Source organism: Hypanus sabinus, chromosome 9, assembly GCF_030144855.1.
Source record: "Hypanus sabinus isolate sHypSab1 chromosome 9, sHypSab1.hap1, whole genome shotgun sequence".
NCBI classification, from domain to species: Eukaryota; Metazoa; Chordata; class Chondrichthyes; order Myliobatiformes; family Dasyatidae; genus Hypanus; species Hypanus sabinus.
Genome location: NC_082714.1, coordinates 169430953 through 169447401, shown reverse-complemented (window position 1 = coordinate 169447401; position 16449 = coordinate 169430953). Strand labels below are relative to the sequence as shown.

At 44.1% G+C, this 16449-nt stretch overlaps 1 protein-coding gene across 4 annotated transcripts; it reads right to left on the bottom strand.

Moving 5' to 3' along the window:
* Positions 1-372: 372 nt before the first annotated feature.
* LOC132400041 (zinc finger protein 239-like) lies at positions 373-14428 on the bottom strand. 4 transcript variants are annotated; one of them, XM_059981124.1, is made up of 2 exons: positions 14378-14428; positions 373-3215 (listed from the first exon to the last, which is right to left on the bottom strand). In XM_059981124.1, the coding sequence occupies exon 2, from the start codon at positions 1775-1777 to the stop codon at positions 671-673; it is 1107 nt and encodes a 368-aa protein (XP_059837107.1). In that variant the 5' UTR covers positions 1778-3215; positions 14378-14428; the 3' UTR covers positions 373-670. The 4 variants fall into 4 exon arrangements, with proteins under 4 accessions (XP_059837107.1, XP_059837108.1, XP_059837111.1 ...); XM_059981125.1 differs by having other exon boundaries at positions 373-2240; positions 14378-14424; XM_059981128.1 differs by having other exon boundaries at positions 373-2240; positions 14366-14384.
* Positions 14429-16449: the final 2021 nt, after the last annotated feature.

Sequence of the window (16449 nt, the reverse complement as noted above, 5' to 3'; positions counted from 1 at the left end):
ACCTCTCCCTCAATGTCCAAAAATCAAGAGTTAATTGGATTACAGGAGGTACAGAGACAGACTCACACTGATCAACATCAATGGGATTGCAGTTGAAAGGATGAGAAGATTCAAGTTGCTCATTATACACAGTCACTGAGGATGTCACCCGCACGGGCAACAGAAAGTCATGCAGTAAATTCAAGGGAAAACTCTTTGCCCACAGAATGGTGATTGTTCAGAATCCATGACCACAAGCAGTGAGATAGGTTAACAGCAAGGATGAATCTAAAAGGACTGTCAAGGCACAGAAACACTGACAGGGACCAGATGGGCTGAGGTGACACCCTACTGTACACTGTGTGTTGTAAATTCAATAAGTATCCAAGGCAGAGTTTAAAATAGAACTGATTTATTTGCAACAGATCCAGAATATTAAATTCCAGTCACCTAAATGGTGAACGGCAGCAGAAGAAGCTCCTCCCGAGCCCAGTGACCAGGGTGAAGAACTGGGTTTGATGAACAACAGCAAATAATTAGAGTTCAATACCAATGGTAACTTTGAAATGAACTTTGGATTCATCAACAGTGAAGGTTAAATATCCATCAGTTTATTTAAACGGTTTCCCCAGTGTGAACTCCGTAGTGCCACAAGATTAGATGACCAAGTGAATCTCTTCCCACGTTCAGATCAGATGAACTTCATCTCTCCAGTGTGAACTTCCTGGTGTCTCTGTAGGGTGGATGACCGTGTGAATCTCTTCCCACATTCAGAGCAGCAGAATGGCCTCTCCCCAGTGTGGACCTGCTGATGTGTCTGGAGGTTGGATGAACGATTAAATCTCTTCCCACATTCAGAGCAGGAGAACGGTTTCTCCCCAGTGTGAATTCGCTGATGTACTTTCATTTGAGATGACCGGGTAAACCCCTTCCCACAGTCTGAGCAGGTGTACGGCCTTTCCCCAGTGTGAACTCGCTGGTGTGTCTGAAGGCTAGACGAGTCAATGAATCCTTTCCCACAGTCTGAACAGGTGTATGGCCTCTCCCCAGAGTGAATTCGCTGATGTACTGTCAGTTGAGATGACCGAGTGAATCCCTTCCCACATTCAGAGCAGGAGAATGGCCTCTCCCCAGTGTGGACTTGCTGGTGCATCTGTAGGTTGGATGAACGAGTGAATCTCTTCCCACATTCAGAGCAGATGAATGGCCTCTCTCCAGTGTGAATTCGCTGATGTACCTTCAATTCAGATGACCGAGTAAACCCCTTCCCACAGTCTGAGCAGGTAAACGGCCTCTCCCCAGTGTGATATCGCTGGTGTGTCTGTAGGTCGGATGAGTGAGCAAATCCCTTACCACAGTCTGAACAGGTGAATGGCCTCTCCCCAGTATGGATTCGTTGATGTATCTTCAGTTTAGATGACTGAGTAAACCCCTTCCCACAGTCTGAGCAGGTGAATGGCCACTGCCCAGTGTGAACTGATTGGTGTGTCAGTAGGTCATATGACTGACTGAACCCCTTCCCACAGTCTGAGCAGGTGAACCGCCACTCCCCTGTGTGAATTTGCTGGTGTACCTTCAGTTCAAATGACCAAGTGAATCCCTTCCCACAGTCTGAGCAGGTGAACAGCCGCTTTCCAGCATGAACTCGTTGGTGTCTCCGGAGGTTGGATGACTGATTGAATCCTTTCCCACAGTCACAGCAGGTGAACGGCATCTCCCCAGTATGAATTGACTGATGTGCCAGTAGGTCGGATGACCGAGTGAATTCCTTCCCACAATCAGAGCAGGTGAATGACATCTTCCCAGCGTGAATGGACTGGTGTGTCTATCGGCTGGATGACCAAGCAAATTGTTTCCTACAGACTGAACAGGTGAACAGCCTGTCAGTGTGAACTTGCTGATGTATCTGCAGGTGGGATGAGTCAGTGAATCCCCTCCCCTAGTTCTCACTCAATTCATCAAGTCAGATGTCAGACGTAGTGAATCCTTCATACAATTAGTGCAATTGAAGAAATGATCACTCGTGAACAAATGCTCATGTGTTCTCAGCTCCCGGGTTTCAGTGGATTTCACTGAGTTACAACAGAAGACTTCATTTCAGACACAAAACACATTTCTAGCTGGGATGAGATACTTCAAGGATCTTCAAGAATCAACAACTGGTGTCACAAAGAAAATATCTGGTCACTCCTTAACCACAGCAAAACTGACGCGTTGTCGTTTTTGAGATTCCCGTACACAAACTTTTTCCTGCTTCTAACCTGTAAAAAGATTTACAGAAGTCAACAGTTGGTGAATGACCACATTTCTGGAAGAGTAAGTTCATATAATGTGGTAGAAGAAATAAGAAATTAGAGAGCAAATTCAAGATCTGAAGCGCAAAGACACTTGGGACCCCTTGTGCAGGATTCTGTGAAGGTGGTGGTGAGGAAGGCAAAAAACATGTACATGGATTTGGAGGAGGTAGTGGAGGTACTTAATGAATACTTTGCTTCGGTATTCACCAGGGAAAAAGAACTTGACAATTGTAGGGATAACCTACAGTGGACTGAAATGCTTGAGCATATAGACATTAAGAATGAGGATGTGCTGGAGCTTTTGAAAAGCATTAAGTTAGATAAATCACTGAGACTGAATGAGATATATCCCAGGATACTGTGGGAAGCGAGGGAAGAGATTACTGAGCCTCTTGCAATGATCTTTACATCATCAATTGGGACGGAAGAAGTATTGGAGAATTGGAGGGTTGCAAATGTTGTTCCCTTGTTCAAGAAAGGGAGTAGAGATAATCCAGGAAATTATAGACCAGTGAGTCTTATTTCAGAGGTGGGCAAGTTGTTGGAAAAGATCTTCTGAGGCAGGATTTATGAGCATATGGAGAGACATAATCTGATTAGGGACAGTCAGCATGGCTTTGTCAAGGCCAGGTCCTGTTTCTGAGCCTGACTGAATTCTCTGAGGATCTATCAAAACACATTGATGAAGGTAGAGCAGTGGATGTACTGTAAATGCATTTCAGTAAAGCATTTGATAAGGTTCCCCATGTAAGGCTCCTTCAGAAAGTAAGGAGTTATGGGATCCGATGAAACCTTGCTTTGTGGATCCAGAATTGGCTTGTCCGCAGATGGCAAAGGGTGGTTGTAGATGATTCGTATTCTGTATGGAGGTTAGTGACCAGTGGTGTTCCATAGAGATCTGTTCTGGGACCCCTCCTCTTTAGGATTTTTATAAATTACCTGGATGAAGAAGTAGAAGGGTGGGTTAGTAAGTTTGCTGATGATGTAAAGTCTGGAGGGTTGTCAGGAGTTACAACAGGTCATCAATAGGATGCAGAACTGTGCTGAAATGTGGCAGATGGACTTCAACCCAGATAATTGTGAAGTGACTTATTTTGGTAGGTCAAATTTGAGGACAGAATATAATATAAATGTAAGACTCTTGGCAGTATGGAGGATCTGAGAGATCTTGGAGTCCGTGTTAATAGGATCCTCAAAGCTGCTACGCAGGTTGACAGTGTTGTTAAGAAGGTGTATGGTGTGTTGGCCTTCATCAACCATGGGATTGAGTTCAAGAGCCCTGAGGTAATGTTACAGCTATATAAGACCTTGGTCAGACCCCACTTGGAGTTAATGTGTTCAGTTCTGATTACCTTATTACAGGAAGGATGTGGAATCTATAGAGAGAGTGCAGAGGAGATTTACAAGGATGTTGCCTGGATTGGAGGGTGTACCTTATGAGAATAGTTTGAGTGAACTTGGCCTTTTCTCTTGGAGCGATGAAGGATGAGAGGTGACCTGATAGAGGTGTATAAGATGATGAGGGGCATTAATCATGTGGATAGCCACAGGCTTTTTCCCAGGACTGAAATGGCTAACACAAGGGGGCATAGTTTTAAGGTGCTTGGAAGTAGGTACAGAGGGGATGTCAGGGGTAAGGTTTTTACAAAGAGAGTGGTGGGTGTATGGAATGCAGTGCCGGCGACGGTGGTGCAAGCAGATACAGTAGGGTCTTTTCAGAGCCTCTTAGATAGGTACATGAAGCTTAGAAAAATAGAGAGCTAATTGCTAGGGAAATTCTAGGAAGTCTCTAGAGCAGGTTACATGGTTTGCATAACATTATGGGCCAAAGCGCCTGTAATGTGCTGTAAATTTCTGTGTTCTATAAAATCTACAGAATGTTGAAAAGCCTAGAGAGCTGTTGAGGTAATTTACTGTGTTCAGTGCTCCTGGTGTGGCCTTCTGTATATCGGTGATACCCGACATAGATTGGGAGACCACTTCACTGAACATCTATGCTCCATCCGCCAGAACAAGCGGGATTTCCCAGTGGCCACCCATTTTAATTACATTTCCCATTCCGATATGTCCATCCATGTCCTCCTCCACTGTCGTGATGAGGCCACACTTAGGTTGAATGCATTCCGTTTAGGTAGCATCCAACCTAATGTCATGAACATTGATTTCTCAAACTTCCAGTAAAGAACCCCCCCCTTCACCATTTCCTATCCCCCTTTCCTTTCTCATCTTGTGTCCTTGCCTGCCTATCACCCCCTACTGGTGCTCCTCCCCCATTTATCTGCCTTCCATGGCCTTCTGTCTCTTTTGCCAATCAACTTCATAGCTCTTTATCTCTCACCCTCCAGGTTTCACCTAGTGTTTCTCCCTCCCCTCCCTCCATCTTTTCAAATATACTCCTCAGCTTATTTTCTCCAGACTTGTCAAAGGGTTTCGGTCTAAAACATCGACTGTACTTTTTACCAAAGATGCTGGCTAGCCTGCTGAGTTCCTCCAGCATTTTGTCTGTGTTGCATGGTTGTGGAGAGGATGTTTCCTATGGTGGGAGTGTCTAAGACCAGAGCACACAGTCTCTGAATAAAGAGATGTCCTTTTAGAACGGAGATGCAGAGGAATTTCATTATCTAGAGAGTGGTGAATCTGCAGAATTCATTTCCAGAGGCAGACATGGAGGCAAAGTCATCGAGTATATTTAAGAGGTTGATAGATTCTCGATTAGTCAGGGTTATGAAGGAATACAGGGAGAAGGCACGAGATCAGTGCTGTGAGGCAAAATGGATCAGTCATTATCAAATAGCTCAGCACTCAATGGACCAGATTGCCTAATCCTTCTCCTATATCTTACGGGCTGATAAGATAGTTTTCTTATCTGTACCTTAGATATAGACATAGAAAAGTACAACACAGGAACAGGCCATTCTGTCCACAATATGTGCCAAGCCAAATAAAAAGCAAATCAGGAACACCCACAAACTAATCCCACCTACCTACACCATGTCCATATCCCTCCATCTTCCTACCATTCATTTGACTATCCAAACGTCTCTAAAAAGTGTTATGTGTGAAACCAAGCACAGCTGCAGAATGGATGATGCTAATAAGAAAGAGATAAGGGAAAGCCATTCAAAATGCCAGTGAGAGAGAGATATCAGGGAGAGCCATTCAAAATGCTAATAAGAGAGAGATAACGAGAGAGAGACATACAATTCAGTATTTTGGCGTCTGCAGTGATACTGCCACGGACATTTTGCTTTGAACCTGAACTGTTCGTCAACACTCCTGCTGAGACAACAGGAAATGGTGGTTTGATGGACAGGTGAAACCCCGTCCGGGGGTGGGGGGGGGGGGGGGGATAACATAATGGGTTTGCTAAGACACAGGAGACACACCACGAGACCCTGAAGAGAGCATTGTGCTCCCACAAGTTGGTGGGAGTTTGGAGGACCGATTCGCAGGAATCGGCCAGAGGCTCACAGGGTGTAAAGGTACGACTGGTGGGGACCTGTTGTGTGTCCATCCTTGGCTGGGTGACAGGTTCACCATTGAAGAACGGTCGCATCTGGAACGGTAGGGCATAGTCGGTGACTGCAACGGGACAAGAAGACTTAAATTTCAGCTGTACCTCTCACTCTCTCTCTCCAACGGTACCACAACAATTACCTCAAACTACACTAGACTGAACTGAACTCTGCTTCACTTGAAGACTGATCATTTACCCCTAGACTTCGATAGAGCTTAGCTGATTCCTATTCCCATATTTTTGTGTATAGGTGTATATTATCATTGCTAACCTGTTACATTTATATCCTTGCATTTAGTGTACTGTATTACTTAATTTACTAATAAACGTTATTAGTTTCTAGTAATTACAGACTCCAACAAGTGTTCCATTTCTGCTGGTTTGACAACCCAGTTACAGGGTACTTAAAAGCCTCTGATGCATTTTCCTCGACCACCATACCAGGCAGCACATTCCAGGCATCCATGGCTCTCTGAGTGAAAAACACACCTCACATCCCCCTTGAACCTAGCCCCTCTCACCTTCATGCATGCCTCTGGTATCAGACATTTCAACCCTGAGAAACAAATACTCTCTGTCCACTCTAATTATGCCTCTCATAATCTTGTAAACCTCTCCCAGATCTCCCCTCAGCCTCCGACGCTCCAGAGAAAACAAACCAAATTTGTCCAGCCTCTTGTGTGATAGCACATGCCTCTAAATGAAACAGCATCCTGGTAAATCACTTCTGCACCCTCTCCAAAGCCTTAACATCCTTGTTATAGTGGGTGACCAGAACTGTACACAATACTCCAGATGTGGCCTAATCAGTTTTACAAAGTTGCAACATAACCTCCTGACTTTTGAACTCAATGCCTCGACTAATAAAAGCAATCATTCCATAAACCTTAATCATCTTATCAACTACTATAGCCATTTTCAGAGCTCCTTGACAGGTCCTGCCCTTAACACTTTACTGTCTTTTTGCATTTGCCCTACCAAGGTGCGACACCTCACACTTATCTGGATGAAAATCCATCCACCATTTCTCTGACCATATCTGCAACTGATCATTTACAGTCATTACAAACAGCAGAGGTCCCAGCACAGATTTCTGCGCTACTCTGCTAGTTACAGACCTCCAGCTCAATACCCTCCGTCTTCTAGGTGCAGAGCCAGGTCTGAAGCCAAACAACCGATATGCCACAGATCTCAAACATCTTCATCATCTGGATTAGCCTCCGATGAGGGACTTCATGGAATGCCTTACTAAAATCTATGTAGACAAAATCAATCTCTCTCATTACCTAGTCAGAAAACTCAATCAAATTTTAAGGCTAGACCTGCCACACACAAAGCCATACTGGTTCCTCCAAATTAGACCAAAGGTGTCCAAATGCTCATATATCCTATTCTGAAGAATTTTCTCCAGCAATTTTCCAGTCTATAGTTTCCAAGATTTTCCCTCGTTCCCTTCGTGGTACATTTTGGTACCAACAACATAGGTAGAAAAAGGGAGGAAGACCTGAAAACAGATTACAGAGAGTTAGGAAGGAAGTTGAAATGCAGAACCTCAAAGGTAGTAATTTCAGTATTACTGCCTGTGCCACACGACAGTGAGTATAGGAATAGAGTGAGGTGGATGATAAATGTGTGGTTGAGGAATTGGAGCAGGGGGCAGGGATTCAGATTTCTGGATCATTGGGACCTCTTTTGGGGTAGGAGTCACCTGTACAAAAAGGACAAGTTGCACTTGGATCTGAGGGGACCAATATCGCAGCAGAGAGGTTTGCGAAGGCTATTGGGGGGAGTTTAAACTAAAATTACTGGGGCGTAGAAACCAAACTGAAGAGATGGAGGATGGGGCAGTTGGCACACAAATAGAGAAAGCTTGAAGACAGTGCGAGAGGGAGGATGGGCAGGTGCTAGAGAAGGGATGTGCTCAGACCGATGGTTTGAATGTGTCTATTTTTAACGCAAGGAGTATTATGAACAAAGCGGTTGAGCTTAGTGTGTAAATCAGTACTTGGAGCTATGATGTTATGGCCATAACAAAGACTGAGATGGCTCAGGGGCAGGAATGGTTACTTAAGAGTGCCAGGTGTTAGATGTTTCAGAAAGGACAGGGACGGAGGCAAAAGAGGTGGGGGGCAAGGCACTGCTGATGAGAGACAGTGTCATGGCTGCAGAAAAGGAGGAAGTCATGGAGAGATTGTCTACTGAGTCTCTGCGTGGAAGTTAGAAACAGGAAGGAGTCAATAACTTTACTGGGTGTTTTTTATAGACCACCCAGTAGTAACAGGGACATCGAGGAGCAGATAAGGAGACAGATTCTGGAAAGGTATAATAAGGGTTGTTGTGGTGGGAGATTTTAATTTCCCAAATGTCAATTGGCATCTCCCTAGAGCGAAGGGTTTAGGTGGGGTGGAGTTTGATAGGTGTGTTCAGGGAAGTTTCTTGACATAATATGCAGATAAGCCTTCAAGAGGAGCGGTTGTACTTGATCTGGTATTGGGAAATGAACCTGGTTAGGTGTCAGATCTCTCAGTGGGAGAGCATCTTGGTGACAGTGATCACAATTGTATCTCCTTTACCATAGCATTGGAGAGGGATGGGAAACAGACAAGTTAGGACATAGAACAGTACACCACATTACAGGCCCTTCAGCCCACAATGTTGTGCTGACCCTCAAACCCTGCCTCCCATATACCCCCCCCCCCCCAAACTTAAATTCCTCTATATACCTGTCAACAGTCTCTTAAGTTTCACTAGTGTATCTGCCTCCACCACTGACTCAGGCAGTGCATTCCATGCACCAAGCACTCTCCGAGTGAAAAACCTTTCTCTAATATCCCTCTTGAACTTCATTCCCCTTACCTTAAAGCCATGACCTCTTGTACTGAGCAGTGGTGCCCTGGGGAAGAGGCACTGGCTGTCCACTCTGTCTATTCCTCTTAATATCTTGTACACCTCTATCATGTCTCCTCTCATCCTCCTTCTCTCCAAAGAGTAAAACCCCAGCTCCCTTAATCTCTTATCATAATCCATACTCTCTAAAGCAGGCAGCATCCTGGTAAATCTCCTCTGTACCCTTTCCAATGCTTCCACATCCTTCCTGTAGTGAGGGGACTAGAACTGGACACAGTACTCCAAGTGTGGCCTAACTAGAGTTTTATAGAGCTGCATCATTACATTGCGTCTCTTAAACTCTATCCCTCGACTTATGAAAGCTAACACCCTATAATAAGCTTTCTTAACTACCCTATCTATCTGTGAGGCAACTTTCAGGGATCATGTACCCCCAGATCCCTCTGCTCCTCCACACTACCAAGTATCCTGCCATTTACTTTGTACTCTGCCCTGGAGTCTGTCCTTCCAAAGTGGACCACCTCACACTTCTCCGGGTTGAACCCCATCTGTTAGGAAAGCATTTAATTGGAGTAAGGGGAAATAAGAAGCTATCAGGCAGGAACTTGGAAACATAAATTGGGAACAGATTGTCTCAGGGAAATGTATGGCAGAAATGTGGCAAACGTTCAGGGGATACTTGCGTGGAGTTCTGCATAGGTACGTTCCAATGAGACAGGGAAAGGATGAGACAGGTACAGGAACCATGGTGTACAAAGGTTGTTGAAAATCTAGTCAAGAAGAAAAACTTATGAAAGGTTCATAAAACTAGGTAATGATTGAGATCTAGAAGATTATAAGGCTAGCAGGAAGGAGCTTAAGAATGAAATTAGGAGAGCCAGAAGGGGCCATGAGAAGGCCTTGGTGGGCAGGATTAAGGAAAACTCCTAGGCATTCTACAAGTATGGAAAGAGCAAGAGGATAAGACGTGAGAGAATAGGACCAATCAAGTGTGACAGTGGAAAAGAGTGTATGGAACCAGAGGAGATACCAGAGGTAATTAATGAGTAGTTTGCTTCAGTATTCACTACAGAAAAGGATCTTTGTGATTGTAGGGAGATGATTTACAGTGAACTGAAAAGCTTGAGCATGTCGATATTAAGGAAAAGCATCGCATTGGATAAGTCACCAGGACCGGACGAGATGTACCCCAGGCTACTGTGGGAGGCAAGGTTGGAGATTGATGAGCCTCTGGCAATGACCTTTGCATCATCAATGGGGACGGGAGAGGTTCTGGAGGATTGGAGGGTTGCAGGTATCGTTCCCTTATTCAAGAAAGGGAGTAGAGATAGCCCAGGAAATTATCGACCAGTGAGTCTTACTTCAGTTGATGGAGAAGATCCTGAGAGGCAGGATTTATGAACATTTGGAGAAGTATAATATGATTAGTAGTAGTCAGCATGGCTTTGTCAAGGTTGTGCCTTATGAACATGATTGAATATTTTGAGGATGTGACTAAACACATTGATGAAGGAAGAGCAATAGATGTAGTGTTTATGGATTTCAGCAAGGCACTTGATAAGGGACCCCATGCAAGGCTTATTGAGAAGGTAAGGAGGCATGGGATCCAGGGGGAAATTGCATTGTGGATCCAGAATTGATACAGAAAGCAAAAAGTGGTTACAGATGGGTCATATTCTGCATGGAGGTTGGTGACCTGTGGTGTGTCTCAGGGATCTGTTCCGGGTCCCCCTCTCCTCGTGATGTTTATAAATGACCTTGATGAGGAAGTGGAGGGATGGGTTAGCTAATTCTTGAGGTTCGAGTCCATAGGACACTCAAAGCTGCTACGCAGGTTGACTCTGTGGTTAAGAAGGCATACGGTGCATTGGCCTTCATCAACCATGGGATTGAGTTTAGGAGCTGAGATGTCATGCTTCAGCTATTAGGACGCTGGTCAGACCCCACTTGGAATACTGTGCTCAGTTCTGGTTGCCTCACTGCAGGAAAAATGTGGAAACCATAGAAAGGGTGCAGAGGAGATTTGCAAGGATATTGCCAGGATTGGGGTGCACGTCTTATTCGAACAGGTTGAGTGAACTTGGCCTTTTTCTCTTTGGAGTGATGGAGAATGAGAGGTGACCTGATAGAGGTGTATAAGATGATGAGAGGCATTGATCGTGTGGATGGTCAGAGGCTTTTTCCCCCAGGGCTGAAATGGTTAACACGAGAGGGCACAGTTCTAAGGTGCTTGAAATTAAGTACAGAGTAGACGTTAGGGGTAAGTTTTTGTTATACAGAGAGCGATGAGTGCGTGGAATGGGCTGCCGGCAGCAGTGGTGGAGGCGGATACGATAGGGTTTTCTTAGAGACTCTTGGATAGGCACATAGAGCTTAGGAAAATAGAGGGCTATGGGTAACCTTAGGTAATTTCTAAAGTAAGTACATGTTTGGCACAGCATTGTAGGACAAAGGATCTGTGTCGCGTTCTATGTTTATGATCTTAAACAGAGGCACATGAGCCATTCACCAGTCCTCCAGGACCACACCTGTGCCCAGAGAGACACAAAAGATACTGGTCAAAGGCCAAGCAATTTCATCTCTTAACTCCTTCAATAACTTGGGGTAAATCTCACCAGTCCCATTATCCACCTTAATACTCATGAGAAAATCCAACACTTCCTCCTCCTTGACCTCTAAATGCCCTCATGTATTTATAGACTCAGCACTGATCTCCTGGTCCTCCATATCTCTTTTCTTGGTAAATACTGAAGCAAAGTTCTCATTAAGTACTTATTAACACCCCCTCTTTTACCTCCTCTATCTTTAGTAAAATTTCAAAAACCTGGTATATTGATCACCCATCCCTGGCCACCTCTCAACCAATGACTACATCGTAGGTCCCTGCACAGATCCATGCTCTGTTCATCACCTTACCCCTAATACTCTTAGCATTAAAATACATTCAAACTGTCCAACCCATCATACGTTATTTCGATTTTAACTTTCGGTACTTCTGATATTTACCTTCTGGTCCAAACCTTCCAATTCCCAGCTGCCTGAAAAACTTATTTTAACGAGCATTCATGTCTATGTCTATATGACCGGGATGTTTCTGCCCATCTTTAGTCTGTGGCTTGGCTCAGTTTCATTCCTTCCATTAGTATTATTTGCTGTTCCCTGTGAGCTGTGTGTGTCTGACCTCAGAGTTATTGAAATGCTCCCAGGCCTTTGTTGCCACACAGCTGGATTTTTTATGATTTTAATTTAAAATGCTGAGCCATTTTCAGGTCGTGTAAAAATTTCCTGTTCACCCCAATGGTTGGTCTATGCTAGAGGGAACATTGATATTCTGGCCATGTCCCACAGCATGTGATATTAGATGGCTAATCCTGGATTACTGACCCTCTCCCACAGTTGATTGATGGTGGTGAACTCATTGATGGCAATGCCAATGAATACTTGGGAAGGGGTATGGCACTTTTGTGATGTGAAATCTACAGGTCACTTGTTTTCCAGGGCTGGGAAATGAATATTCAAGGTATACATCCTATCGAAAGGACAGACAGGTGGGCAGAGGGGGTGGGGTGGATCTGTAGCTGAGGAATGAAATTCAGTCCCTTGCGAGGGGTGACATAGACCAGTTAGCTTGACATCAGTGGTGGGGAAGATGCTGGAGTCAATTATAAAAGATGAAATAGCGGCACATTTGGATAGCAGTAACAGGATCAGTCCAAGTCAGCATGGATTTATGAAGGGGAAATCATGCTTGACTAATCTTCTGGAATTTTTTGCGGATGTAAATATGAAAATGGACAAGGGAGAGCCAGTGGATGTAATGCACCTGGACTTTCAGAAAGCCTTTGATAAGGTCCCAGATAGGAGATTAGTGGGCAAAACTAGAGCACATGGTATTGGGGTTAGAGTACTGACATGGATAGAAAATTGGTTGGCAGACTAAAAACAAAGAGTAGGGATTAACTGGTTCCTTTCAGAATGGCAGCAGTGACTTGTGGGGTACTGCAAGGCTTGGTGCTGGGACCGCAGCTATTTACAATATACATTAATGATTTAGATGAACGGATTAAAAGTAACATTAGCAAATTTGCAGATGACATAAAGCTGGGTGGCAGTGTGAAAAGTTGAGGAGGATGTTAGGAGAATGCAGGGTGACTTGGACAGGTTGGGTGAGTGGGCAGATGCAGTTTAATGTGGATAAATGTGAGGTTATCCACTTTGGTGGCAAGAACAGGAAGGCAGATTACTATCTGAATAGTGTCAAGTTAGGAAAATGGGAAATACAACAAGATCTAGGTGTCCTCGTTCATCAGTCACTGAAAGTAAGCATGCAGGTACAGCAGGCAGTGAAGAAAGCTAATGGCATGTTGACCTTCATAACAAGGGGAGTTGAGTATAAGAGCAAAGAGGTCCTTCTGCAGTTGTACAGGGCCCTGGTGAAACCACACCTGGAGTATTGTGTGCAGTTTTGGTCTCCAAGTTTGAGGGAGGACATTCTTGCTATTGAGAGAGTGCAGTGTAGGTTCACGAGTTTAATTCCCAGGATGGCGTGACTGTCATATGTTGAGAGATTGAAGTGACTGGGCTTGTATACACTAGAATTTAGAAGGACGAGAGGGGATCTGATTGAAACATACAAGATTATTAAGGGATTGGACATGTTAGAGGCAGGAAACATGATCCCAATGTTGGGGAGTCCAGAACCAGAGGCCAGTTTAAGAATAAGGGGTAAGCCATTTAGAACGGAGTTGAGGAAAAACTTTTTCACCCAGAGAGTTGTGGATCTGCTGAATGCTCTGCCTCAGAAGACAGTGGTGGCCAATTCTCTGGATGCTTTCAAAAAAGAATTAGATAGAGCTCTTAAAGATAGCGGAGTCAAGGGATATGGGGAGAAGGCAGGAATGGGGTACTGATTGTGGATGATCAACCATGATCAAGTGAATGGCGGTGCTGGCTCAAAGGGCTGAATGGCCTACTCCTGCACTACTGTCACCCAGGACAACAGTGATTGATATCAGTATATACCCTGACAGAATGATGTGAAACATGTTCTCACAGGTAGAAAGTTCCAGAACGCAAGGTGGTAGAATAAGTGATTTGCATGGGTAGAGGGTGTTTAAAGATCATTTGCAAAAGTGCAGCAAAGGGATGTTCCTGTTTGAAGGAAGGATGGGGATGGAAAGATAAGAGAACCTTGGATGTCCAGAGAGATAATAAATCTAGTTAAGAAGAAAAACAAATAAATAGAGGGATTCTGTTCTTTTTTTCCATGCAGCACTAATTGCCATTTTTTGACTAGAAGGTAAACTAGGAACTACCTTTTTGTTCAGAGTTCCTAATCACTGGATTTAAATATCTGGAGCTCAGCAGTGTTGGGAGACTCATCTGCTCCTTTGCCATGTCCCTGTGCTTCCAAACACACCGAATGGCCGAGCAGGGAAAGCACAGGTAGTGTCAACAATGGCTGCCTCTTTACCCAGAAACCCCAAGAGCGAGAAAGTCATCCAGCCGTCAATGTCCCAGCGATGGGCATGCGCCGCAGAAAAGGCGCCACCACCTTCGCAGACCAGCAGAAAGCTCCCCAGGGCCCAGGTACGGATCGTGGAGCTGAGAAAGAGGGAAAGGACCGGGACTGTCAGGGTACAGAGCCTCATTGTGTCCAGAGCTCACAGAACTCGTCCCTCAGTCATGGTTCGGACGCCGGTGCCAAATAAATCCCGGATTTTACCGTGACTCCTACCTGCTACCGAAATCCTTGCTGGTCCCCACGCGCACGCGCAATTTCCCCGACGCCGTCTGCCTTTGCGCATGCGCATTTGATTGTCTGGTCACGGGCAGTGAATACTGCAACAAACACAATAAAATCTGCAGATGCTGGAAATCCAAAGCAACAAATTAAGAAAGATAATGTTATGGAATATGAAAAGGAAAGAGCAGTAGCAAGGAGAGTAATTAAAAATGCAAAGAGAGATAGTTGGAGAAGATTTTGTGGAAACCTAGGCCCTGAGATACCGATAAAGCAGCTATGGATGATCATTCACAGAATGTCAAGAACATATAGAAAACCTTTGCTGGAAGGAGATATTGGAGCTGTAACCAACAAGGAAAAGGCTGTTATGTTTGTAGAGGTGTTCCAAGCATTACACAGTTCTGGCGAGTCAGGTGATTTGAGAAAGGAAATTATGTTAAAGGAAAGTGGAAATAGGACAGGAGCTTGGATGATAACAGCTCAGGAATTGCAGGAAACTGTCCAATCAGGTTCAAGCACTTCTAGTAGGGATGGACTGTGTTATGAATTGTTTAAGCATTTAGATGACTCTGTATTAATAGAAATGTGAGCTTTGTTTAATTCAGTGTGGAAAGAAGGAAAATTACCAGTAGAATGGAAGCATGCGGTGGTAGTTCCAGTTTTAAAGCCAGGTAAAGACGTGTCAAGTCTTAGTTTGTATTGGCCTATAGCTTTAACATAAGTGCTTTGTAAAACTATGGAAGGAATGGTCGCAAATAGACTTGTTTATTATTTTTTAGAAAATAAGGGACATTTTGCTGCCAATCAAAATGGTGTTAGAGCCGGAAGATCAACAATGGACTCTGTTGCCCTTTTTGATCATGATATTAAAAAGGTGTTTCAAAATAGAGAAGTAATGGTAATTGTATTTCTAGATATTGAAAGAGCATATGACTCACTATGAAAGGATGATTTATTAATTAAACTCTATGATGTGGGAATTAGAGGTAGAATGTTTAATTGGATCAAAGATTTTCTTAAGGAAAGGACAATTCAAATAAGAATAGGTGGAACAAGCTCCAAGTCAATTAAAATAGATAATGGTACCCCTCAAGGAGGCATCATTAGTCCAGTTCTTTTTAATATCATGATAAACTATATCTCTGAGCAGGTAGGGACAAGTTTTGGCAAATCGTTGCTTGCAGACGATGGTGCAGTCTGAAAAAGAGGAAGAAACGTCAAGTATATATTAAAGAAAAGGCTTTAAGATAAGTTGAAAACTGGGCAAACAAATGGGGTTCCAGGATTTCTGCTTCCAAGTCCAAATATATGATTTTTGGCTTTAGAAGAAAAATTCCTGATTGTGAGTTGTGTCTATATGATTCTCCATTAGAAAGAGTCAAGGTATTCAAGTTTTTAGGTGTCTGGTTTGATGAAAGACTCACTTGGAGGGTTCATATAGATAAAACAATTGGAAAGTGTGAGAAAGTTTTAAATGTTATGAGAAGTATTGCTGGATGTGACTGGGGAGCAGGGTGGGAAACTATGTACTTAATATATCTAGCTATGATTAGATCAGTAATTGATTATGGTTTTATTGCTTATGGTTCTGTTGCTACGGATCTCACCACTGAGTACATCTTTCCCTCCTGCTCCCTCACTTTCTGCTTTCTGCAGGGATCACTCCTCACATGACTCCCTGTCTGTTCCTCCCTCCCCACTGATCTCCGTCATGGTACTTATCCTTGCAAGTGGGACAAATACCTGCCCCTACACCTCCTCCCTCACTACCACTTATGGCCCCAAACAGTCCTTCCAGGTTGGGTGACTCTTTACCTGCGAGTCTGTTGGGGTCATCTTCTGTATTCAGTGCACCAGGTGTGATGTGACCCGATGTAGACTGTTTCATTGAGCACCTCCACTCCATCTGCCAGTAAAAGTGGAATCACCCTGCAGCTACTCACTTCAATTCCATTTCCCATTCCTATTCCGACATTTCAATCCATATCCTCTGCAATGAGGCCACACTCAGCTCCGAGGAGCAACACCTGATATTCCATCTGGATAGCCTCCAACCTGATAAC

Coding starts and splice junctions, on each gene's coding strand:
- LOC132400041 (XM_059981124.1), bottom strand. CDS start 1,777: ATGTCATTCACCTGCTCTGATTGTGGGAAGGAATTCACTCGGTCATCC.